This window comes from Vidua chalybeata, chromosome 20 (assembly GCF_026979565.1).
Source record: "Vidua chalybeata isolate OUT-0048 chromosome 20, bVidCha1 merged haplotype, whole genome shotgun sequence".
NCBI classification, from domain to species: domain Eukaryota; kingdom Metazoa; phylum Chordata; class Aves; order Passeriformes; family Viduidae; genus Vidua; species Vidua chalybeata.
Genome location: NC_071549.1, coordinates 6468188 through 6494003, shown reverse-complemented (window position 1 = coordinate 6494003; position 25816 = coordinate 6468188). Strand labels below are relative to the sequence as shown.

General features: G+C 47.5%; 1 protein-coding gene and 1 long non-coding RNA gene across 4 annotated transcripts in view; one reads left to right on the top strand and one right to left on the bottom strand.

The window, feature by feature from the left end:
* Positions 1-24407, top strand: part of SLC43A2 (solute carrier family 43 member 2) — a 31454-nt gene extending 7047 nt beyond the window's left edge. Inside the window, exons 3-14 of the mRNA XM_053960853.1 lie at positions 1382-1571; positions 2535-2590; positions 3267-3343; positions 9395-9487; positions 10149-10282; positions 10689-10891; positions 11564-11707; positions 15100-15238; positions 15673-15805; positions 16680-16753; positions 18385-18508; positions 19334-24407. Coding sequence (XP_053816828.1) covers positions 1382-1571; positions 2535-2590; positions 3267-3343; positions 9395-9487; positions 10149-10282; positions 10689-10891; positions 11564-11707; positions 15100-15238; positions 15673-15805; positions 16680-16753; positions 18385-18508; positions 19334-19495 — 1529 coding nt within the window. The 3' untranslated portion in view covers positions 19496-24407. The remainder of the gene's footprint in view (positions 1-1381; positions 1572-2534; positions 2591-3266; positions 3344-9394; positions 9488-10148; positions 10283-10688; positions 10892-11563; positions 11708-15099; positions 15239-15672; positions 15806-16679; positions 16754-18384; positions 18509-19333) is intronic.
* LOC128797916 (uncharacterized) lies at positions 6052-25761 on the bottom strand. 3 transcript variants are annotated; one of them, XR_008434277.1, is made up of 4 exons: positions 25423-25761; positions 25084-25168; positions 17902-18014; positions 6052-6415 (listed from the first exon to the last, which is right to left on the bottom strand). It is a non-coding gene; the product is annotated as an uncharacterized LOC128797916 (long non-coding RNA). The 3 variants fall into 3 exon arrangements; XR_008434276.1 differs by lacking the exon at positions 6052-6415 and adding an exon at positions 13105-13336; XR_008434278.1 differs by lacking the exon at positions 17902-18014.
* Positions 25762-25816: the final 55 nt, after the last annotated feature.

Genomic DNA, 25816 nt, shown 5'->3' with positions numbered 1-25816 from the left:
GTGGTTTGGGGCAGCTGGGAGAGCCAGGGTGAAACCAGTAACTGCAGAGGGGCTGAGGTTTGAGTAGAAGGGAGGGAGGTGCACAGTGGGGCTGTGCCAGCTCCAGAGACAACACAGAGCAGCCATGGGGATCTCCCCCACCAGCCACAGCAAGCAGTGAATGGGAAGCCCCTTGCACATGAGGGATTCCTGCTAATTAACTAAACCAGCCAGGGCTCGCTGGGAATCTCCAGCCTCACTTCATGCTGGTGGTTGTGTCGGTGACTTCTCTCTGTTCCTCCTTTAGTACTGAACTTTGTTAGATCAGTTATTAAGTAAGGCGAGCGTTTTCTATCACTGGCTTGCAGCAGCAAGAGAGCAAGTGCTTTGTCATAGCAGCAAAGGTTCCAGATAAGTGTTGGGAGAAGGAGAGCTGGAGTGCACTGGGGCTGTGAGTTAATGGAAGTCTGAAGGCACACAGCTCACTGGAGGAGTTGTAAGCAGCCTTGGGATAGGCATGTAACAGGAGAAGGGTTGACATGAGGCAGTAAAAGGGAACTTCTTTCCTTTCTTTTTTTTTTTTGATCTGTCCTGTTTCTGTCTTGGTTACACAACGTGGGCTCTGTTCAGCGTGGGAGTTTGCATGCAGAGTTCCTCATGTAAGGGCAAGAACAGAAAGCTGGGGATATAATTGATCTGTGTGACCTAAACCCATTTTGAAAGAATAGAAAATGCTAATTACAGGGTAGGACTTAAAGATGCATCAATCCTTTAGAAAAACAGAGAAGGCAGGTGAGCTGCCAGTCCCCCTGGGAACAGGGTAGTTAAATCCAGGAAGGATTTTTCAGAGCCAGGCCAGTCAAAGCAAGGTGGCTGCTGCAAAGCCATTCTTCATCCTGATGCCTGCAGTGAGGGTAGGAAGCTTTTCATTTGAGCAGGCTGCTGCTCAGTGCCAGGCCTTGTCAGCCTGGTGTCTGCAACCAAAATAACTGATTTGGCTGTAGCTGTCGTTAGTTTTGTTAGGGAAAAGATCTCTGAGAACATGACAGCTGTAGATTAGGAGGACATTATTTTTGTATCCCTTCGGGTTTGGCTGGGTTTAGTCTCCTGTGATTGCCAGGCCATTGCTGTATAGTTGTTTTAATAAATTAATGACTCTCCATCCCTAGGTTTTTACCCTGCTGCTACATGGGATACCTGTCTCCTGGGTGCTTTTTCCTGCTCAAAGCAGAGCTCATCAGGTTTCCCTCATCCTTCTGCTGCACTGCTTCTCCATTTCTCACTGATTAGAATAAAAAACTGGACTGTGGAGGGCATGTGTCCAGCAGGGCTTTTCCCTTCCCTCCTTCCTGCAGCATTTTAAATCTCATCCTAACTCACTGTCCTCTCTCATTCCATGTAGAGACCACCACCAACAGCTCTGAGCTCGACAACAGCACAGCTTCAGAGCACAAATGGCCTTCCTGCAACGCCCAGGATGAAATGCTGAACTTGGCCTTCACCATTGGCTCCTTCCTGCTCAGTGCCATCACCCTGCCCCTGGGAATTGTCATGGACAAGTACGGCCCCCGCAAGCTGCGGCTGCTGGGCAGGTGGGTGTGCAGGGCTCCAGGGGGGCTGAGGGCTCAGTTCCCACCCTGTCTGGCTGTTGTGGGGTCCCTGCAGCCTTGGGAAGTGTCTGAGGGATGGGGCTGGGATCTGCACAGGGCAGCAGAGCAGCTCTGATTTCAGCCAGCACAGTGAATTGCTCCATAAGGGAAGGGCCTGGAACTCCATGTCCACACTTCAGCTCTCCAGTGCTGCTCTGTGATCCCTGTCCAGATGGAGCCTGGAGGAAGAGTGGAGTCATTTGTGAGTCAGGGAGGGTAGCTTTCTCCTTGGGCTGGGAGCTATGTCCTGAGAGGCACAAAACCAAGATGTTACATCATTGTTTGCAGGCTGGGGAGTTAACTCAGGGATAAACATGTCCTGTTGCCTTTCCCAGGGCCCTTCTCTTCCATGTGGTGTGTGTTGCTTTCTGCCTCAGACAGCAAGGTTGTCAACTGCTTCTGGCATGGCACGGAGGGATTAGTGACTTCTGGGATCAGTGGACCCCAGCACTGTTTTAACTGTCACAATTTTAATGCAGTGAACTTGATTAGAAACCAAACTGGCCTGTGGGCAGAGTGGGAAAAACAGGGCAAGTCTCTGAGTCAGACTGTACCAGAGAGGAGTTGAGTGCTGGGGCTCAGGACAAAGGCTGCTGCTGCCTTTGGTCACCCTGAGGTGAGGGCTGGAAAAACTCTGTGCTGGAAAACCAGTGGGAATTTGGGTCCAGACAGAGCTGCGTCAGTGCTGGGAGGAAACGTTCCTGCCCCAGCCCTTGTGCAAGGCTTGCCTGTAATACTTGTTTGCCAGTAATATTTGGGTATTTCCCTGGATTTTTCTTTCCAAATTGCCAGCTTCCCTCCCTCTTACAGAAAGTGCCCTGTGAGGTGCTGAGGAGGTAGAAGCAGCTGTAACTTACTGTGGGTAAGGCTGTTTGTGAGAAACTGATGGCTCTGGTTCCCTTTCAGTGCCTGCTTTGCCGTGTCCTGTGTGCTGATTGCGTACGGTGCCAGTAACCCTGACTGTAAGTTGGCATCTTTCTGCTGAGCTGGGAGCGTTTCAGGGCTCTGCTTTGGGGTTTTTTGGGGAAGCAAAGTTCAGACTGTCACCCCCCAGTGCTGTACTGGGGTCACAAGCCAAGCAATCTGCCAGGCTGAGGGAGCCAAGTGGCTCTGGGAAGGGCTGGTGTTTCACAACACCAAGTGGAGAGTGTAGCAAGGGCCAAACGTCTGAGATACCCAAGATCTCTTCGTTTTGTGTTTGGGCAGGGCCAGGTCCTGTAAAGGAGCAATTCCAAACGAGTTCCTGGCTTTTTCAGGGTTGGGAAATAGGTAATAGCACACAATGTGTAATTGGCTTTTTTAGCAGAGGTAGATGGAGCTTGCCTCTCAAGAGCAGATAGCAAGATGACCCTTTGGATTGTTTGTTCAAGTAAATCTTCCTTTTGAGACCCACCAGACAAGCTGCATCAGCAAGTCTGTGCATTAGAGAAAAGGAACCCTTCCATCCCCTCCTGCTGCCCTGGAGGAGAGCCCTGTCCCTGCCAGTCTGTGTGGCTGGGGAGATGGGTGCTGGGTCAGGAACAGCGTGACATGTCCTGAGGGCATTGATCCACATGTCAGGACCAAAGCCTTTAGGGCTCTGTCTCCTTTCCCTCTGCACCCCAGTGGGAGCTGAGGGCAGGTTTTTTATTGTTGCAGCTCTGTCTGTGCTGATATTCATTGCCCTGGCTCTGAATGGCTTTGGTGGGATGTGCATGACCTTCACATCGCTCACGGTAAGTGAAGAGTTACTACCTGACTGCTTTATCCCTCACTGTGGCTGTGAGCTGGGCTGGCAGGCAGGAACAAAGTGGATCTTCTGCCTGTGGCTTGAATAGCACGTGTTTATGTTTGGTACAAAGGGTCAGTCACCCTTGGGAGTGAGTCCTTGGTTGTTATTCTAAAGCTTGTTTTCCCCAATTGGTTTTTTTTCACCTGCCCTTTGTATCTCAGGTGAAGGTGGGGGAAAAAAAGGAAGTGTTCTTGTCTAGGGCTCATAATGTGCCTGTACATGCAGTGCTCAGCTACTTGGCACAGGCTGGACGTGTGTTTGCACTGGATTTAGCACTGACATCATGCAGGAAGAATAAGCAGGGCACAAACCCTTGCAGCTGGGTATGACCAGCTTTCTGCAAGCATGGTTTGCATCTCACCCCCATGGTTCTTCCTGATGACAAGAGGCTTTGCTTTTCAGAAGGGTGAGAGTCCCTCACAGGCTTCTTTAGAAATGCTGTGTTGTTGGGTGTGCACAGCCCACTTGGATATGTTCAGGATTGTATGGAAAGCTTTGGTCAACAACTGTCAGCTGGATCTCTCTACATTTTGGGGTTCTTTCTGCCTGGAGGCAGAAGCAGTATCATTCTCCAAATAACTGCTTTATTTTCTGCCTCATTACCCTGAATTGTTGTCAGTGTGGCTCAAGCAGGGCTGGGTGGAAAGTCGCCCAGAAAACAAGCCTGGGAAGCACTGATTTTTTTTTTTTTTTTTTTTTTTTTCTCCCCTGAGCTGTAGTTGAAAACTTTCAGATTTGGACTGCAACTACCTTGAACTTGCTGTTGAAGTAAAACTTCCTGTTAAAGTTACCTTTAATTTAACAGGGCTTAGACACTGGCTGAACAAGGCTTAGACACTGGCTGAGGTCCTGAGACATAAATTTGGCAGAGGCTGGCTTTAGAGAGCTCTCTGTGTACCGTGGTTTTGCTGCTGCTGTTGCTTTCATATATTCAAAGCTTTCAGAGCTCTGTGCACATGTTGCTCTCTCCTTCATATGTGGTTCTTCATTTGAAGCCTTGGCTGTGACCCCAAGGAACTGTGGGGCAAATGTCAATCCTGCTTCAAATAAAAGCAAGGAATAGGGGAGCATGTCAGTAGTGCTGTGGGAGAGGAGAGGGTTCCCATCCTGCTGCTGCCAGCATTGATTATTGTCTCTCTGGGTGATTATTAAGGGGTCACAGATTATTTTAGAGCCACAGGTGATGATAGGAGTGAGGGCAGGATAGGGCAGGAATAGATTGGGTGTGCTGTGCTGTGGCTTTCAGCAGCAGAAGTAAGCAAAGCCACTTGTTAGTGCCCTCATTAGTGAGGCAGTTCTGCAGTGCCAAAGAAGAGCAGCAGCAGGAAGAAGGTCAGCTCTTCCAAGAGGAGATCCAAGGCTCGGGGAGGTCTGAAAGAGGCAGTGATGTTGTGAGCCACACATGCCTCAGGTGGAGCCCATCCCCTCAGTGTGTTCTGCAAAGAGCTGGGGTGGCTTCAGGCCTGACTTCTCCAATCCACAGGCAGGTGTAGCTGCTTGTGCAGCTGCACAGAGGCATTTTGGTACCTGAGGCGTGTGAATGTAATTAAAAATAGCCTTAAGTGGGAGGGAAGCACTTCTTCACCTGCACCACGGCGTATCTGTGCTGCTGCCTGTTAGAACCAGCTGTATGTTGGTTGTTGGCAGCTTACAGCTTTATCATTCTGCCTGCAAGCTGCACTTGGTGTGTCAAGAGCCATCTTCTGCTGTCACAGGGTGATGCTTTGTGGATTCCTTCCAGCTGTGGCCCCTGGGGACAGGCGAGGGAGGGACACAGGGACACGCTCATGGGCTGTGGCCTGAACACACTGATGGGCTGAACACTGAAAGGGGACACTCAAAAGACCTTTGTAAGGACCTTCATTACCGAGGAGATGACGAGCCCTGCTCGTCCCAGTGCCAGGGGAGCTCGGGCTGGCTGCCGCAGGCGCTGGCTGCGCACACAAGTCGCAGCAAGGTGACTCCCTGCTCCTGCCAGCTGCAGGTGACCCGAGGTGCTCCAGGAAGTGGGTCAGACCCACTGGTGCCATGGTCCTTGGCCACCCCAGGCAGGTTTTGTGGCAGGGTGTCCCTGAAACCCAGCTTGTGAGGTGTCAGGTGTTGACACCTCCCGGGCCATGGTGCGATCTGGTGGCAGGGACCCTCAGACGGGGATAAACAGGATCTCCGAGGATTAGAGCCTGGGACAGTGCTCCACAAAGCTGTGCCTCTTGAGTTTAAAGCCTTTTCCAGCAACAAGTCCCCAGGGTATCATGAGAGCACATGGCAAGCTGTGGAGCCAAAACAAGCTGCTGCTCCTGGGTGCCTGGCCTGTGGCTTGGGGAGGAGGGGGCAGTCAGCAAACGCTTCCCAGTTCTGGGAACAAGGTCAGGCTGTGCCTGTTGTTAAAATGCAGAGGGGAGATTTCTGCCTCGTGACTTGGTCTTGGCCAATATAAGTGAAGATTGGAAATGGAAACAGATCTGTGCTGGTGGCTCTGACAGCAACACAGGAATCTGGCACTGGTTGTGCTCCGAAGCTATTTCATGCAAAGAAATAAACATGTGTGATAAATTACCACAAAGAGCCTTTTATAGATTGTTCTCTGTCCTGTTTTCCTTTCAAAGAACTACAGCTGCTTTGCTCTGATTTTCTGCTGCAAACAGCCCCCTTTAATCAGAGATGGGGGACTCTGTGTAGAGAATCTGTTTTCTTGGAAATATTAGGAAAACTTAGGACTCTGTGAGCTTTTGTTTGTTGGAGAATGGGAACAGGAGTTTCCATATGCTTTGGGCAAAGGGGGCAGTTTGAGGCTTTTCTGCAGAACATATTTTTAGTGTCTGTGTAACTTCCAAATACACCCCCAATAGGGAAAACAAAGTTTAATTGAACAAAAATACCATTTTTCAGTAGTTTGGTTCTGAATGTCTTGTTTTTTTTCTACTGTTCTTTCAAACAGTCCTTGCAAGAGGAGGGAAACAGGCTTTGGTAGCAATGCTGTGCTGTCTTCTGTATATGGAATGTCTCCAGGGAAAAGCTGGAAAACAATATAAATTATTATAAACTCACTGTAGGGCAGATGAGGAAAAAAATCTGCAAGAGGAAATGATTTATCAGTTTAGGATTACAGACCTGCAATAAAGGACTCCAGTAAAAACAGTTACGTGTGGCAACATTCACTGAGTGTCTTTGTGACAGGGCATAAAGTTAATATTGCATTGAGTGTTAGTGACCTTTAAACAAGAGGCTTAAGAGTTTCTGTCGTCATAGGTCTTGCAGAATTGGAGCTGTCATACCAGAATGGGCAGAAGTTAGTGGAGGAGTCACTTCTGGCCTGCAGGGATGAGATCAGAATGAGGATTAGATCCTTTTTGGTGGCAGAAAAACAGAGCTCACTTGCTCCGTGGCTTGTGTTTTTTATTGCTTTTTTTTTTCCCTCCTCTCTGTGGTTCATTTTTTCCAATGCTTGCTAGTATAAAGACAGCATGAAAAATGACTTGGTAAATATTGCATGTTGTTTTTGTAGCTGGTCTTTAGATGAGTCCTGCACAGGCACTGCCAGTGCTGGCAGTCTGAGAGGTTTTCTGGTCCTGAAGGGACTTTTCCCCCTTCATCTCCCCTCTGCCCCTCCAGGTAGTCCCACATTTCTCTCCCTTCAAAGTGCTCAGTGTTTGCAGTTTCTGCTTTGATTGGGCTGGATGTGACATTAAATCTCTTCTGTCCAATTTTTTTAATCTAGCTGCTTGCTGGGTGCCAAATTGGATTTGAGGAAGTCTTTAGCCTTTCTAGGACTTCTGTCCCAATCAAGGCAGAAACAGCCTTGGGTTCTCCTGCTCGTGGCTTCCTGTTCTGTGTCTCCAGTAGCCCTCAGAGCAGGAGGATCCACCTGGAAGTTCCTTTCCTGCTGTATGAAAAAAGCTTTTTGTGGACTCTGGATCTCTGGGGAAAACCAGCCTGAGCCAAGAAGCAGCTGTGTTTGTGCAGCTCTTGCCCTGCCCTGAGCTCCCCAGCAGGAGCAGCAGTTTTGTTGTCATTTCTGGACATTATTTTAGGTTTGGGGTGTTTGGAATGAAGCAAATGCCCATCCTGGTGACAGCGACCAGCCTTTTTTACAACCCTCAGATATTCCACTCAGCAGATGCTGTTTTCTGGGGAGGGAGTGTGTAAATGGAGGCCAGTGCTTCTAAAAGGAGATTTTTTCAGTGCCTGGTAACAGACCTTTGGATCCTTTAGCCGTTTCCTGTCTGCAGCTCCCGGGAGCAGCCTGCTGGCAGCTCTCCCACATGCGGGGTGATGGGTGTGGGGATGCTCCGCAGAGCAGCGCAGCCTCTTCTGCCTCCTCCTCCTCGGGGGTTCAGGGGCAGCATCAGGCTCAGCACATCACTGCTGCTGCTCCCCAGCCCGGGGTTATCTGAGGACCTGCAGCCTGCAGTGCATAGGAAGCTCTGCAGTGAGGCTCGGGGATGATAAACAGCCAGATGGGTCCCGGAGTGCTCCTGCTCAGGAATATTTTTGCCTTGTAAACACGCCGTGACACAAGCCAGATTTGCTTGCCTTATATGCTGCTCCTGGGAAAGATGGATTTGTTTTTCAGCCGTGCAAGGGGAGTGTGGTGGCAGCACTTGCTTACTCAGGCTGATATTCTCGGAATCATTTTGTTCTGCAGCCTCTTTGCAAAGATGAAGGGCTGCTCGTGCTTTCAGTCCTGGAAGGCATCTGCAGTGTCCTGCTTTGAGGTCCTCTGAGGCTGACGTGGTAGTGATGCTCAAGTGAATTTGGGGAGTGACCCAAAAAAAAAGGAGGTGGAAAGGAAATCTGCCAACCTGCAGCAGAATCTCTGCCCATTGACCAGTTTCAGGAGGCGTCAGCCCAGCTCTCCATAGCCTGACAACTTCAATGCTTCTCCCTGTAATTTCCAGTTTCCAGGCCAGCATTAGTGAGTGATGGAAACTTGTTCACTTCTGATTGTTTAGGAAAACAGGGGGTTCTTCCTTTCCCAGGAGAGTAGGAAGGTCTCCCAGCTGTTTCTGCCTTTGGATCTTGAGTGGAAGCAGGGGCTGGTGAGCCCTCCTGGGAGTGATTCTGCTGTTCAGGTGGCAGAGGTGGTTGCTGTGAACTGCTGCTGGCTGTCCTTACTGAGGGCTTTGCTTTCCCAACAGATCCTTGCAGAACCAGCCTGGTCTGCTCTCAGCAGTGCCAGCACACCTGATGGGAGCCCAGGCAGTGAGGTGGGGTGGGTGGCAGGAGTAGCAATGTCAGGTGTTGCCTGCTGTAGCAGTAGCTGTGCTGAGTGATAAATCCTTGGATATCTGGTGTTTGTGATTCCTCCTCTGCACCTAGCTCTGGGATAGTGTGCTGAGGCATCTGAGCCATCCCAGTGATGCAGATATGATCAGCAGAGAGAGTCTGCTGCCACAGAAGGAGCCGTGGAGATGGCTGGAAATGGAAATGCAAACAGCAGCACCATTTGTGCTTGTCTCTGTTCCTTCTTGTTATAACAGGAACTTTCTGGTCTGCTGCAAAGGATTTGGGTGCTGACCCAAGGTGCATAAACAAAGCTGGCAGTTCAAGGTGTTGCAGGGTGTGTTAAAGACTGCAGCCTGTGTCTAACAACCCTTGACTAAAAAGAGGGTGATAAACAGAGAATTTGGGCACGTGTTTGTGAGAGAGGAAAAGTGGTGGCTAAAGGTTTGGGGTAAGGAACTTTTAAAGAAAGCACAAGAGCTGGAGCAAATGCTCCTGTGCTAAAGGTGAATGATGCAAAATATGCTGTCAGTCTGGAAAGAAGCAGCATCAGTAAGCACATAAATCTTGGATTGTAGACATTCCCTGTCTCTGGAGACACCAGTGAAACCTGCAGAGTAATATCTCGAAGAGCTAAGTCATGCCTAAGTAAAACTGGCTGCTTCACATTCTGGTATCCAGGAGGATTAATCCTAAATGCCAATATCTTCTCGAGAAAGCCTCATTCCCTTGGCAGCAACCTGCTTCAACTGATTTTCCTCTCTCTCCCCAGCTGCCCAACATGTTTGGTGACCTTCGTTCCACGTTCATTGCTCTGATGATTGGCTCCTATGCTTCCTCTGCTGTGACTTTTCCAGGAATCAAGGTGAGGCTGTGGGATCAAACCTTGGAGTGGAGGTGTTGTGCTGGTGTCTTGCCCTGTTTAGCAATTATGTGAAAAGAAAGAGGGGCTATTTGCTAAAGCACTTTTTTAGAGATGTGCATTTGCAAGATTCAGTTCCTGTCTGTATTAGAGACTTCCCAAGTGACTGCCTCAAGAATGCAGCAGATAGAAAACTTTAGAGGTGCTAAGTAGAAGTGAAAAACTAAAGGTTTTTTTTTTTTTTAGAAAAGATTGTTTTGGTAATCTCCAAGTTGTGTGTATATATATATATATATATATATATATAAAAATTTAATACACATGTGTATTTTATCTGTGTGATTGTCACCAATGGTTAGCTTTGAACATAATTTATGGCTGGCACATGGCACTGAAGGGACATGAGATGGTCACCTGGGCTGCCTGGATGGATCACCTGCTTCTGAACCAGGGATGTTTCATTGCTGTCTCAGGTGTGCAGGGAAATTCCTGCTGGTTTTCCAATAAAGTCCTTGTCACAAAATTGTTTTTTGTTACCACTTGAGTTCAACCCATTTAAGTGTATCATGATTTTCTTTCCCTGTTCCTCTCAGACCTCATTCCAAGAATATTGAAGCATCTTTCTGCTCCTGTAGCCAAACCCATATTCCCTTGTGATTCCCAGGTTATATATGACTTTGGGGTCTCCTTCATCCTTATCCTGCTTGTCTGGGCAAGCTGTGCAGGACTCGTTTTCCTCAACTGCTTCTTCAACTGGCCCCTGGAGCCTTTCCCAGGACCAGAAGACATGGACTACTCGTAAGTCTCCAGGGCTAATCCCATTCCTAATCCTCTAGGAAAAGCTGGCACAAAGAATTTAGAGGAGTAGACAGGGAAACCCTTGCATGTTGTTTGTTGCTGCCACCTCTTAGGCTCAGGATTTCTGTCTGCCACTAGTATGTGATTACCTGTGCAAAGTAGAACTTTCCAAACTGTGGGAATTACAAAGGGAAAATGATCTGTTTCTGATCATAAGTATTTTTATATTGATTTATGCCACGTTGGCCCAGGGAAAATATCTCAGTGTGCTCTGGATCAAAACCATTTGGTCTGTAATGGAAACCAGTGCCTTAAATCCACAAATAGCCTTTCTGACTCCTGCAATGTCGCTGCCTCTGACTCCTCACCCTGTGTTGCAGCTCTCACGCTCTTTGCAACCCAACAGGGTGAAAATAAAGTTCAGCTGGCTGGGATTTGACCACAAAATCACTGGGAAGCAGTTCTACAAGCAAGTGACGACCGTGGGGCGCCGCCTCAGTGTGGGGAGCTCCATGAAGGGCCCCAAGGAGCCAGCAGCTCTGCAGGAGAACAACAAGCTCTGTCTGTCTACAGTGGACCTGGAAGTGAAGTGCCAGCCTGACAGTGCAGGTGTGGTTCTGGGGTGCCCCAGGGTGCTGGCACAGGCCTGTTGGTCTCCCTGCTCTGCTCCAGACCTGTTTGGAAGGGAGCAATACATGATCCAGGTGTCGCCAGGGCCTCGTGCCAGCCACCAGGACTGGAACAAGGAAGTTATATAAGGAATTGTGTCCTTGTGTCCTTCCCTGAATACAAATGGTCTAGCCAGTGTGGGGGACAACACATGGGAGCTGGTGTGGCTGCAGGGGGACAGGGCAGGTGGTCACTTCTGGCTCTTAGGTGGATTGTTGCCATCATGACCAAACCTTCATTACTCAAGGGCCTCATAGAATGGTTTGACCTGGAAGGGACCTTAAAGATCATTTAATTCCACCCCTTCCACCAGAACCTGTTGCTCAAAGCCCCATCCAACCTGGCCTTGATGGTGAAAGCAAATGGTTTGAGGCTTCTTTTTGTCCTAGTCCACTGAATCAGGCCAGCCTTTCCTGCTGCCTTGCCCCAGGCACTGGTAGCCAAACTCCAAGCATCTGCAGCTGTTGATCATGGGAGTTTGTGAGGCACCAGGTGAACTGCTCGGAGCTGCCAAAGGAAATCTGCCAGGATTTAGGAGAGGCCAGAGGCAAAACTGTGAATGTTTGCCAGGGTGTGCTGCCTTCTTCAGAGGCTCTGTTATTCCTTCTGCAGCTACTCCCTCCTTCATGAAGAGTGTCTTCAGTCCCATCCTGCTGCTCAGCCTCATCACCATGTGTGTCACTCAGCTGAGGCTCATCTTCTACATGGGAGCCATGAACACCATCCTTGAGTTTCTGTCTGGAGACGAAAGTCAAGGTAGGGAAACCTCTGAAGACCTTTACCTGCTTCCTTAGGGCTGGGAGCTGACCCAGACTTGGTCAGTGGAGGCAGAGCAGCTGATTACTCAGCAGATACTCTGAGCAGGGCAATCCATGGTGTCCAAGTGCACTGACAGCTGCTGGGAGGCTCCAGGGAAGGGCTGGAACCAGCTCAGCACAGAGGGGCAGTGAGGTAGATGCTTGAATGTCAAGCTAATTTTAGCCCTGTGTCAGATACTACCCCACGTTATTTCCCCACATAGGCTGTTGCAAGTAACCTCTGGGGGTGGACTGCTAATTTTTATTTTAACTGGAAAACCTATTTCATCAGGTATTTGCTTAAGTTATCCCAAGCAAGCAGAGAATGCAGAGCAGCTGACTCTCATGAGTAATAGTTGGACTCGGTGCCTCAGCCCAGCACCCAGAGGGGGGAGAAGTAAAGTCAGAGATGGTTTTTTGTGCAGTTGGTGGGTGCTGGGGAGGCTCAGGGCTGCTCCCTGTCCTGGACTCCCTGCATTTATAGTTCTGATGAAGTTCATGGAGCAAACAGGAAAGAGTACATTAGTTTGCTGTCAAAAATACCCAGGATTGCAAAACAGGACTTAGCCTTTTTTTTGTGTTTTGTTTTTGTCCTTTGTAGTAAGATCCAGTTTGAACTTGTTAAATCTGGATTGCATGAAGCTGATAAATCAAGAGGCACTCCTCTGAAAACAGGAGTGGGCTCTGGGGGAGGGAAAGAAACTCAGGAAACTCCAAGTGCCCTGGAATTCCCTGAATTGCTTTGTTTCTTGAGCCTCTGACAGCCTGCAGCATTCAGCTCTTTATCTCCTGGCTCAGGATCCAGCTTAGACATTAAACAGCAAAACAGGACAAACTTCACACTGCCTACCTTTCCCAACACTGCTTCCTTTTCTGCTTACCTTGTAACTCTGACACTGCTTTTTAAAAGTTATTATTTATTTTTACCCTGGCTTGCTGTACTAATTTAATTTTCATTTCTTTCCTTCTCCTCCCCTCCTTGGAATTTCAGAATTAATATTAACTATATAAGCTGCCAATTCTGCTTAGATCCAGCTCCTTGCTAAAGCAGGGATCGTGCCCCTTGAGTATACTGCAATTTTTCTGTGCCACCTTTAAGATTTCTTCCTATTTTTTCCCCTTCCTCCCCCTGAATGTAGCCTGGGCTCATTGCAGTGCAGTCGCTGTCTTGGTGTTTCCATGGCATCAGCAAAACAGTGGTATTGTCTGGTCTCAGCAGTGTCAGGCTCTGCTGCAAGAGCAGTTCCAAGGCACGTGCAGCTCTCTAGAAATGTAATCTGTGTGTGCATCAGGAGAGGATGGGATGCTGCTCCCTCGCATTCCTCGTGATTCCTGCATTTATTCTCTTGGGTGGGGTTTGCTCAGAGAGCTCCCTCCACCTGCAGCTGCCCTTGGGAGCACTGAGGGAGGGAAGAGGAGAGCTGAGTCAAACCCTGCAAGTGTTGTGGTCAAAAGTTCAATATTCCTGGGATTACAACGGGAGAGAAGGATGTAGGGAAAATCATGCAGATAAGTAGTGAAGTCTTTAATTGCAGTGAGGCACAGTGTCCTTGAAAGGTCTCTCCATGCAGGTTATGGTGACTTTGACCTGTCAGGAAACCAGAAGGTGGAGAGAGCAGTCAGCCTGTGGCTACTCATCTGCTGAAACCCCCCAAAAGATGAGGAAGAAGCTTAAGGGTTCATTCTGTAAACGACTGTGTAATTGTGTTATAGGAAAGCAGGGGAGAGGAGGCCTGTTATGCCTAGAACCTGAAATTTGTCTGTATCTTTCATAAATTGTCATCTTGCTCTCAAATGTGGTGATACTGAGAGACCTTGGGGAGAATCAGGGCTGGAAAACTCAGCACTGTGAGGTGCTTGCTCAGGGTAGTTTTGAGGGAAAAGCATCTCAAACAGGAAATGTAAAGGCTTGTGCCCATGTATGCTTCCTTTGCTGGATATTCTTGCTTTTTCTCCTTGGGAAAGAATGTTTTTTAAGATGACAGATAAGCTGGGGGGGGCTTGTTTTGTAGCAGCTACTGTCTTTCCTCCCCTTCTCTTGCTGACCCCATAAATTTCATTCCCTCATTCAAGCTGGCCTCTGCCCTTGCTGTTTAGAGCCTAAGATTAAGTGTTCAGGGTAGCATAAAGAGGCAAAACATGACAGCGTGGCTTGCTTCTTACCCTCTATTAAAAAATAACCAGACAACAGTAAATCAGCTCCTGCAGTGTTCATAGAGAGTGATGCCACCTGTTTCTCTTGGCTGCAGCAGTTGCTATAATGAGAGGGGATGTGGGGTCACTTCAGGGCTTGCCTTTGTGGGAGGAACAGGGCCATGAATGTGAGTTTGGAGGTTGGAAGTTCCTCTCAGCTCCTTTGCCAGCAGCTGGAGCCAGGAAAAGATCACCAGGTGCCACGCTTGGGCACAGCAGAGCAGCCCTGCTGGGGTTTGCTGCAAGTGTCTAGGAGAGAGAGGCTTGTTGGAAACTTTCTCTCCATTACCAAGTGGATTTTGGTGGAAATCCTGGCTGTACTGTTTTGGCTAGACTTAAAAAGGAGAGGGACAAATGAAGATTTGAGCTGCTTTGCTTACAGGGCTGTAGCTTGTGCTCTGTGCTGAGATGGGCAGTTTCAGAACTACATCCTTATTTCGAAGCTGTGGCACACCATGACTCACCAGCCCTTCTGTGTAGTGCCTCAGTCATCACGTGGGCTGCTGAGAGGAAGTGGAAAAAAGCCTTGCAGGGTGGGGGAACTGCTCAGTAACAGGAGGGGACAATTTCTTCTGAGTCTGCTGGCATCAGCTTTCTCTCAGCAAGCCATGGAGACACTTCTCTCATCATTAGCACGAAATTTTCATCACTTTGAGCTTTTTAACAATTGCTCACAAATGCTGTGATTTTTTTGATGTCATCTCCTGTCCCCTTTCTTCCAAACTCGTTCATTCAGCACAAACTGGGTTAGCCTTCACCTTCCCAGCCTGATTGTCCTCATTGGAGCATCCCAGCTGGAGAAGCTGTAGCTGCAGTTCCCAGCAAGGCAGGAGAGGAGTTGACTAATGTAGGCTTAGCTGTGCAGCACACAAAGCTTATAAAAACTTTTACTGCTGGTCCTGCCTAGAATAAACCTCACTGGCTCTAAGTGGGTGCCGTGTCCCCATTTTTGAGCCCTACCTGCTGCTGCCCAGAGAATTCCAGTGCAGGATCAGAATGGCTGAAGGAAGTGTGCCTAGCATGTCCCTTCTGATGTCTGGAAGGTTGATGAATGACTGGGCTTTTAATAAGAGAGGTGATCAATGGGAAGGATTTTCTCATATTTTTTTCCTATCGCTTGGACTGAAAACTTTTTTTTTTTTTTTTTTTCCCCTACAGTGGCTTTCTACACTTCCATTTTTGGGGTCCTGCAGCTGCTGTGCCTGCTGACAGCGCCTGTGATCGGCTACATCATGGACTGGAGAATGAAAGAGTGTGATGATGGCTCAGAAGAGAATGAGGAGAGCAACGCTGAGCAGTGCGTAGTGTGCGCCACACGGGACATGCAGCCACCTGGCAGGCCCCCTCTGCTCTGCCTTATGTGTTGTGGGATGAAAGACTGAAAAGAATATTGGCTCTTCAGTATAGAAAAGAAAGCCTGAAGGAAGACTTGATAATTGCAGAGGAAAGGAGCAGACTATCTTCCATGTCCACTAAGATCAGTCAAGAAGAGCAAATTTAAGTTGTAGCAGGAGAGGCTCAGACTTCCCTCCTAGCCTAAGAGTAAGAGTAACAGCACTGAAATAATTACCCAGATGTTCCTCAGCTTTCACTGGTGGAGATCCCAGCACCTCCATAGGCAAATCTGTAATCAAACTGGTGTAGATAGTTGATGTGATGTGTAGAGAATCTTGCTGTGAGTTCCAGCAGCTGCTGGAAGTGTTTGTAACCCAGGTTTTGCTGTCCTTCCAGAGGTGACAAGAAAAAGAAAAAGCGTGACCGTCAGATCCAGAAAATCACCAACTCCACCAATGCCTTTGTATTCACCAACTTCCTGCTGGTTGGATTTGGAATCACCTGTCTTATTCCTAATCTACCCTTACAGGTGAGTAGGTGAAATGGGTGGGGTGCTGGCAGAATGACAGCACAGTGCCAGGAGAACCTGCTGGTGGTGGCAGGAGGGCTGGGACTGGCACTGCTGGGAGACTTCCATCCTGCTTTGGAAGCCCCACTTTTAGAGCAGAAACAAATAACACTGTGCAGTTTAGAGCTCTTGGGAAAACCTGAACAAGCAGCTATAGTTAAAATGCCAGTTGATTCAGAATTTATTTGCACTTAAAAGTTTATGCAGCTGGCCTGTGTGGCAACAAATTCTTGCCCACTAAGACCCTCTCAGCAGTGCCTGTACATTTAAACTGGGCTTGATTTAAGCTGCTGAAGGTTGGAAAAACCTGCTGTAAGAAGCATAACACGGTGATGTGTACAGCAGCTTATTCCTGCGTCAAATGCTGTGCCCAATGGTACCTGTGGGATTATAAACCTGTTAAAATATTTATTCTGTGGCACCACCTATTTTTGGCAGAGGAGTTTAGTGATTTTTATGCTATACTTAAGCACACCTTGATGATGCAGACAAACAGCTGCAGTTGGCTCATACGTGTGTGTTGTCCGCAGTAACTTGTGGAAAATTAACTAAATTGGTGGCCATGGAAAAGCATTGTGATCCTGGCCAGGGGTTGCTGGGGACAGGTCCTTGCAGCAGTGCCACCTACAAATGAGAGAGGTCTTGTGGGTGTGCAAAGTAAGGAAAAGCAGTGCCTGGAGACAAGTACAAATTTGTTCCCTCGTGCTGATATTTCAGGTTTTGGGTGTGGGTTTCTCAATCCTACCTGAAAAGAACAGCTTTTAGGAATGGCTGGTGTTGGGTTCTGGCCTGAGTGGGTGTCTAGGATGTGACATTTTTCTGCTTATTTTTTCAGATTCTGTCCTTCATTTTGCACACAATTGTGAGAGGATTCATCCACTCAGCTGTGGGAGGCCTCTATGCAGCTGTGTAAGTCTCTGGTTCCCCATAAGATGCAACTAGCCTGATAAACTTGTCTGGGGTGATGGGCTGTCCAGGGGAGAGGGAGATCAGGAATGAGGTCTTCATGGTCAGAGGGGAAAAATGATGCAACTTGTTTCCTCAGTCACTTCTCGACATGACAATAGCTGGACTGAAATCCCAGTGCTTTCCTTGTTTAACAACAGAGAGACTAAACTATTGACACACAGGTTATATAGTAAAAACTCAAGGCTTTTTTTGTCTTGCAATGAGCAGATGTGTGCATGTGCCCAGGTAAAACATTAACATGACTGAAAACATCGCTGCTGCTCTCCTCTGAAGTTGACATTGGTAAAACATTGCTCAAGATACCATTAGTGATGCCTCCTCCCTTTCCCAGGACAGATCACCCATCCTGTTTCCAACTTAGCAAGTTATCAATAGCTGAATCTAAATACTCTCTTCCTCATTAAGCAATGTTTTTGGTCTTGGAAACAGATCTGTCCCTCAGTGCTGAGAGGCTGGACAGAGGAACAAAGAGGAGCTGTTCTCTTTCAGGGAATCAGAGATTTGTTGAGGTGGGAAGAGACCTCTCAAGACCAAGGTCAGCTAGTGCAGGTTGTCCAGGAGTGCAACTGATTTTGTTCAAATATCTCCATGGATAGAGGCTCCACAGATTCTATCTGTCAAAGGTTTAGATCTCTGTGTCTGGGGACGAGTGAACACATCTAAGACTCTGCTTCAGAAATGTGTAAACTTTTGGCTCCCTGGCAGCCAGAAGCAAAATATTTTTGTCTTGGGCAAGGTAAATAAATGTATGTTGCAGTACATATCACCTTACTTGTAAGCTAATCCTATTTGACCGTTGCAACTCTGGAACTTCCTGGAGCTGAGGTATTTTTGCTTAGAGTATGACTTTTTTGAATATTTTAAGGTTTTGATTTGCTTGTTTCTTTCCAAGTTTAGTTTAACCTGACTCTTTAAATACTGCTCAGTCATGGAAAGAGAAAGATGTTAGAAGATTCCTGAGATTTATTTTCCTATTAATATTATCTGATACCAGCACTTGCCAGTCAACAGTGTTGTTTAGTTTGACATAGGATCAGACTTGTCCTCTAAAAAGGAAAACACTAACCTGTTGTGCAGGTTTCACTCACCTCCAAAGGGAGCAAATTGTTATGACCAGATGAAAATGATTGCTCAGCCACTAGTGTTGTCATCTGGATAAAGAAGCCTTGTTTTTAACTTGTAAATATCCACACTCTGCTCCCTGTGCAATAGAAACAGGAGCTGTATAAGCACTTCCACTTGCCCACAGTAGAGCTGCAAAACAAAACAAGTGCTGGATCTGATATTACTAAAGTCTGAGAGCTCAGGATAAGAATAATATGAAGAAGAAGGCTCCAGCCTTGGCACCAGTTCCATTCTGCTCTCAGGAGCAGCATGCACAGCACAGGGTATATTAAATACCCTGTTAAAAGGGGCAGTTACACAGTGCAGGAGGGAGTTCTGTACGTTATGCCTCTCTTGGGACTCTACTCATGTTGGTCTCTGTTACTGGACTGGGAATGAAATCAGACCTGGGTGATACGAACAGTCAAGGTGACACATAATAATGCTGTTGCTTTCTTTGTTGACAGATACCCCTCGACTCAGTTTGGCAGCTTGACAGGGCTGCAGTCATTGATCAGTGCCCTCTTTGCCCTCCTGCAGCAGCCTCTCTTCATGGCACTGACGGGACCTTTGAAAGGAGACCCCCTCTGGGCAAGTTCTTCTCAGTTTTGATGTGAAAGCTTGGGGGTTAAGATGATTTTTGGCTCATTTAAGGACTCCTGTGCATGGACCAGGGTGAAAAACAGCTGTAATTTTACATGTCCCTCAGTCTGCTGTTACCTTGGTGCTGTCCAGGAGACCTTTCCCTGTGTGAGTAATGACTCCCTGGGCAGGAAAGCCAGTAACCCTTATGGTGAATGGAAAGGGAGGAAGGGAATGCTTTCCACTAACAGTTTATGTGGTGAGTCAGAATCTGTCAGGTTAAAATGGGTGAGTGTGAGCAGACCTCAAAATTGAAGGAAAACACTGTGACGCTTGAGAGCTACAAGCTCCAATTACCAGTAAATTTTGGATTGCTGATGCTAATGTCCAAAAAGCCAAATGGCTGTTGAGGGCAGGGCTAATGTGGTGTCTTGCTGGGAGTCTGGGCAGCTCAATAAAATCATGACATGGTGATCCTGGGGAGAATTCTGGTCTCTAGGCTGCATGTGCCCATGCCTGTTGCTCTTCAGTCAACAAACTTGGTGTGAAACACCTGCAGCTCCAACAGCCCTGCCTGTTCTGTGGAACAAGACTCCCACAGCTATAATCCAGAGCGACAAAGTCTTGCAGCATTTAGCTTGTACACAGAAGGTTTTCTGGGCACGGGAGTGTAAATATGAAAACAGTGGAGGATGTTGGCAGCACACAGAGCAGGGCGTCTCCTGGTTTGCCCACAGCTGGGTGATGTGGGCTGGGCTCTGACACGGCCGCATGCGTGACTGGGTTGTTGTCTTCTCCTAACCAGCCTAATTTTGATTTGCTTTCCTCCTGCAGGTGAATGTTGGCTTGCTTGGTCTGAGCCTCCTGGGTTTCTGCCTCCCAATCTACCTGGTCTGCTACAGGCGTAGGCTAGAGAGAGAAAAAAAGCAGAAGATGGAAGATGCCAAACTTTTCTTCAAAATCAATGGCACTCCCACTGAGGAAGCCTTTGTTTAAACTGGTGCTTCATGTACAACATCCCCTGTACAAGTTCCTACCACATCTGTGGGTTCTACCTGTGGTGTAAGCCAGGACTTTTCTCCCCTGGCTCTGCCAGTCTTTGCTGATCACTGGAGTGAGGGCTGGACATCATGACTGAGACTTCCTCAGATATATGGCAGGAGGAGACTTCCCACTCCTTATTCCAAAACACGGGACACTTTTCCTTTTTATAAAGGCCACACAGCTATTGTGTCTTAAATTATTCCCTGATCACACTCTCCAGCAGCAGAGAGTTTGCATGGGAAACTGGGGAGAGAAGGAATAGAGGGATGGGGGAAGAGGGAAGACAGACCATAATTTGAGTTTGCAAATGTAACACACTGCAGTCTGTTTTCTCCCCTTCTTCCCCTAAACTTGGCTGACACAGTCTCGGATGCAAGCTGCACTGTCCTCCCTCCCCAAGGCTTCATAATGGTCTTTCTGCTTGATGTGTAGCTGGAACCAGGGGTTTTACTGTCTCTCCAGACATATCCCTGTTTCTGAGGCAGGGAAGGGGTTTTTATTCCTATGTGTATGAGCACAGCTTCAGTGTTTTGCTAAATGTTGGCTGCTAGCACTGACAGCTCCCAAACCTTTTATTACTGCAAATGGCACAGACTGTGAGCAATGGATCTGCCTTCCACACTGAAATGAAGAGCCTATAGTGGACTGCTGGTCCTAGACCAAGCCTTGGGAGGCCTGGAATTCCTCTTCTTCCCGGTTCACAAACTCACCTGTACGTGTTTTAAGCTGTCTGCAGTCCTGGAGCCTCTGAGATAAGAATTGGATCCTGTTTACCGATGAAGTGCTTTGAGACTTTGTTGCCTTTTGCCTCTTCTTCCCCTTGACACGCCCCTGGGAAGGGAGCAGCAATGTGTATTCAGTAAAGTGGAGAAGCTTCTTGAAGCTGAGTTCTGGGGCTTCAGATACCTTGGTGTTCACGTGCCGTGAGCTGACCTGCTGGTGAAAAGGACCAGGAGTGCAGAACACTCCTTTGTGTCTGGTAACTGGATCCTGTGGACATGGGGCAGGTTGATGTGGTGATGTCATTTTTCCTTTAGCCATAGCTTATTTACCTTGCCATCATAATGGTCACCAAGCTGCTGAGCACCAGGTTACTGTGACTGACCAAAATGCTGCCAGTTTGGCTGTTCTAGGAGCCTTCTACAATGTTGATGCTCTGTCTGGACAGAGCACCTGGTGATTGATTGTATGGTGAAGCTGACTGCCACAGCAATACATGTGGGTAAAGGTGCCCCAGGCCTGTTCACACCAGGGAGGGAATACAAAGGGAATTTTTAACCTGCTTATTTTTATAGAGGTTTTCCTTGTCTAAAGCAGACTTTTCTGCCCTTAACCTTCTTGTTGAGGTTGGTAGCTCAGGCTCTGTAGCCCTGTGTTAAGCACTGCACCGAGTGGAGCTGCTGGGAGCAGGACTGTGCAGGGGTGAGGATGAGCATCCCCAGCGGGTGCAGGCACCGACTGCACTGGGCTGAGCTGGTGGCTGCGGGAAGGTTGGGGCAGAAATAAAACAATTATGGAGACCTAGTGGTGGTGTTTTACTGCAAAGCCTGGCAGGGGATCAGACATTCAACCCGTCTATGTCTGGTTGGAAAGGTACAAGAAACAACACCATGCTGCGACCTTCCTGTGACAAATTACCTGGAAGCTAAGCTGGGTGTTTACTCCTTCGCTGGGGGTTTGAAGGAGGCAGAACCTCAGCCCGGGCAGGGCTTCAGCTTTTCTAGAGAGCCCAGAGGCGCGGCAGCGGGGCCGGAGCCCCGCGGGTCCCTGGCTGGTGGCAGGGCCAGCGCTCCGTGGGCCGGCAGCGCCATCTCCAGTCGCTGCTGCTGCGCACTCCGTGGTACCTTTTAGTCTTCAGTCACTCGTCTCAGAAGGATTCACCACTTGAGGATTTTACACATCTGTGATTTTTTTTTTTTTTAATATGTTGCCTTTATTAAATGTGTTTGTTTCAAGGCAGCTGTACTCCCTGCTGTCAACACTGTATTCTTCTGGAACTTCTTGTGTTTTGGTGATGATTTAGTGAGCTTTCCATCTTTTCTTTGAGCAATAATTAAGAAAGAAGAGTTTTGATTAATTTTGCTGGTCATCTGTCTTGTCTCAAGTACATGTTCAGAGACACACCAGCAGTGCTATAGCCAGAGGGCTTTCTGCAGATTTCTGCATTTTGTATTACATTTTGAGAAGAATCCTGTTCCTGCTCAGAGATACTCATGACATGACAATGACAGATTAAGTATCAGGTGCATGAACCTCCATCCATAGTCTGTGTCCTAAAGCAGAGTTGGTGTTTTGTGTGCTAGCCCAGCATTACTTCCACCTCAGTTTCAGAATTGAATGTGATATCTTCCACTCTTATGTCACTTAAATGCCTGTTACAAATATCTCAGCAAAAGAGTGGAATAGAGAGTGGCATATTTTAATGTAGTCTTAGTGGAGATGCTGCTGCCTTTTAATTTAACTGCACATACTTCAAAGAACACAGTTTTATTTCTGTCATCTACCTCCCTACTGCAGTTCCCAGATGCTGCCCTTTCTTAGGGCTATCTTCAAATCCAGTTTCATCTGATAAACTGGTGAATGTGTGTGCTTGGTGGCACCATGACCAGAAAGCTGCTGGTCAGCTGTGAGGAGTGGAGCTCATGTCCTGGTGGGTACAGAGGGAGCTTTTAGCTGTTCAGGGTTGAACAGACAAATGGGATCATGTTCTGGGGCCATGCAAAGTCAAACTGGAATTCTTTGCTGCAGAATGTAGTGGGGAACAGAAGTATAATTTTTTTTTTAAGAAAAGGCTGGTTAAACAATGGTCTGGTGCATCCACTAACTCAGGGAGATTTTAAGTTGCTGTAAATAAGAAAGTTATGCCAAGGAAAGATACTTGTCTGCATGTTCTGTCTTGTAAGAATTGGCCAAAGCTGGAGAAAACACGCTGGGCTAAAGTGAAACACTGGTCTGATCTAATGGGGTGAAATTTATTTTGACAGTTGTGAACCAAACTAATTTCAGTCTCATATTTATCTATCAAAAACCTGTATCTGCATGCAAGATGTGCAAACACTCTACTGATTGTGACATAATTGTTTCAGAGCTGCACCTCTTGCAGCAGTGGGGTCAGTGGAAGGCAATATTCTGCCTTCAGATTCTTCTAAACATTGTCTTGCACAGCAGAAGCACAGCTGGGGTGGTCATGTCACATGTGGTTGATCAGGGGCAGTTTGCCTTGTCCTTTGATGCTTAGGGAAATAGAGTTGTGGGTTATGTACATTTGGAGTGGAAAACAGCATTGCTGCTTCCCAGCTGAGTGTTTCAGGACCAAGACAATGCCTGGTGCACTCCCTGCGTGCATGAACCACCTTGTGGGAAAAATAAATGGGCTACCAAAGACTGGAGAGTCACAGCAGTTAGCATCAATAATGCATTTTTCTGTAAAACTCAAATACAGGTCAATGTGTTGAACTGCTCTCATAATTCCTAAATTATGAACTTGCAGGACTTGGGGTCTTTTGTGTCATTTGTACCTCCTTACCCTAATCCATATGGGAAATGCAAGGAGGGTGGCCATGGGAAAGAGCTCCATGGAAGCAACCCCAACGGAATGTAAGGAAGCACAAACTTGACCTGTGAGTACCTCAGAGTCAAAGGTGTTGCTGTGTAAAGCGATTGCACCTTCTGGAGACACTGCTCCCAGGCTCTACAGCCTCTCATGTGCATTTAATCTGCATTTGTATTAAAAAAAAACCCATGGAATTCACAGAGTGGGGAAGGGAGGGTGACAGCTTTTTGCTTTCGCTAATCTGTCAGAACCTAAGCCCTGTTGACACAGCCTTTATAGCACTAATGCAATGACACGATGTCAGAAGTAGCAGAGAAAATCTGTGCTGTTCTGCTTAATAGGACACTTACACTATGACAGTCACTGAGTAAAGCTATATCTGGATCCTTGAGATGAAACTGGACACAGATGTCTGGGAAAAAAAAAGGGGGCAAATCTTGCTGAGACACCAACTTAACTGCAATGCTGCTACAGCAACTGAAATGTTCAACTCCCACAGCAAAGCCTGGCCTCTTCATGCTCTGTGTGCAAAGGAAAGTTGCAGGATAATGAGATTTTAACTATGTCCGTAAATCACTAAAATATTTTCAAGTAGGAGATTTCCCTCTTGACAGGCTGATGAATTTGGAAAATATGCTACAAAATTCAAAGCAGATACTGTAGGGTAAAAGGAATGGAATTTCTAAACTACACATATTTGCTACTCTTTTCTTCCCCCTTTAATTTTTTTTCCTGCATCTGCAGAGCTTTTTGGTATTCCCTACACCCCAGTTTAAAAGTGCAAAGTGCCCATAATGGAAAATAGTATTACAGCAGGATTCCTGTTGGGAATGGACTGGTTTGGGGTTTTTTTTTAATTAAAAAAAAAAAAAAAAAGGCCACTTCTGATTCACAATGTTATCTTCTCTGGAATAGGTGAAACAATGATGTGTTATGTAGCTGCAATCTTACATGTTAATTATAAAGCCCACAGGTCCTTGTTTTCCTCCATGTGCTGCCAGCCTGTCTCTGTGCAATGTTTTTACCAGGTGTCCTGTGCTCCACGTTGTCATCCTACTGCTGTTTGTCACTTCCTTGTGCCTGACCCTCTGTCACCTGCTTTTTATTCTGGAGACAATCCCCTCTTTCAGAAAACCCACTCTTTAACCTGCCAGCATTACCTCTCCCACCTTTTCCTGTCCACAGAATTTTTTGTAGCGTTTGCCGAAGTGGAATTGTAAACTCGGGGCAGGCCTGTGTCATCTTCTCTGTGTTTGTAAGGTGATGTGCACTCTTGCAGTACTATCTCAAAATAAAGTGTTAATAAGTTAATCATTGGTTTTCCTTCTGAGGGTGAACATAATAAAAGCATTGGTTGCTTCCTAACAAGATTATGGAACCATGAATGCTTTATAGGGTGGCATCTGCCAAAGGGCAGGACCCAGGTTGAATATTTCCTTGACTCTTCTCTAGGTTAGGAGCTAATAGCCACTGCCAATTACTTTTTTTTTTCTCCAAATGAGTTTAATCTCTGAGAAAAAACTCCACACCCTGTAGGTGGCAGGTTGAGAATGAGATTGAGCTCAGCTCTACAGTGTGAAGTGCTGTTAAATAGTGAAAAATGAACAGTGTGGCCTTAGAAGGGAACAGCAAAGCTGCACGTCTCGGTTATCCATGCCTTAGCTTGGTGATGCTAAATCTGTGGTGGTTTACTTTTCAAATCCAATAATGACAATCATTGAAAATGCCATAAATCATGACCTAGTTGACAAGGTGAAGCCCATAACCTGAAGCCACTCACCCTGTCTGACTGTAACACTGACTTATCCCCTGGCTATTTGTGTTAATACCCTAGTCACTTGTCACTCCCCTTCCCCACCCTCCCAAAAGAGGGGGGCCACGAAGTTACAAAAATACCGGAGCACATCCCCTATTGAGACAGGATGAGAAATTTGGGTCAGTTCAGCCTGGAGAGGAGAAGGTTGTGTGGAGACCACACAGCACCTACCAGTATCTGAAGGAGCTACAGGAGAGCCAGAAAGGGACTCTTTGTCAGGCACTGTAGTGATAGGTCAAGGAGTAATGGGTTCAGACTGGAAGAAAGGAAACTTAGGTTAGATATTGGGAAGAAATTCTTCTCTGTGAGGGTGGTGAGGCCCTGGCATGGGTTGGCCAGAGAAGCTGTGGCTGCCCCATCCCTGGAAATGTCCAAGGCCGTGCTGGACAGGGCTTGGAGCAATCGGGTCTAGAGGAAGGTGTTCCTGGCCATGGCAGGGGGTGGAACAAGACTTTGGGATCTTGGGGTCTCTCCCAACCCAAACCATTCTGTGATTTAAGAGGAACTTACTGGTGGCAGGAGGGAGACTTCTCGGGAACCCCAGTCCCGAGCTGAAACAAGTAACAACCATGCAGTTTACACCTCTTGAGAGAACCTAAAGAAGCAGCTATAGTTGAAAATGAGTTGATCCAGAACAACCTGAGGGTTTGCCAGGAGAACCCTGCCAGCGGCACTGCTGGGAAGACTGCGGCACGGCTCTGGCAAGCCCAGCCTCGAAGCCGAAACAGCACCGCGCGGTTTACGCGTCATGAGAGAACCTAAAAAAAGCCCAAACACCAAAAAAAACCCAGGCGCTTTCGTTCGAAACGTCAGCGCCCGTGCAGGCAGAAGCCCGTGAGGGAGGCGCGCGCTGCCTGAGGGGCCCGGGGGGCGGGAAGAGGCGGGCGGGCCCCGCCCCGCGCGC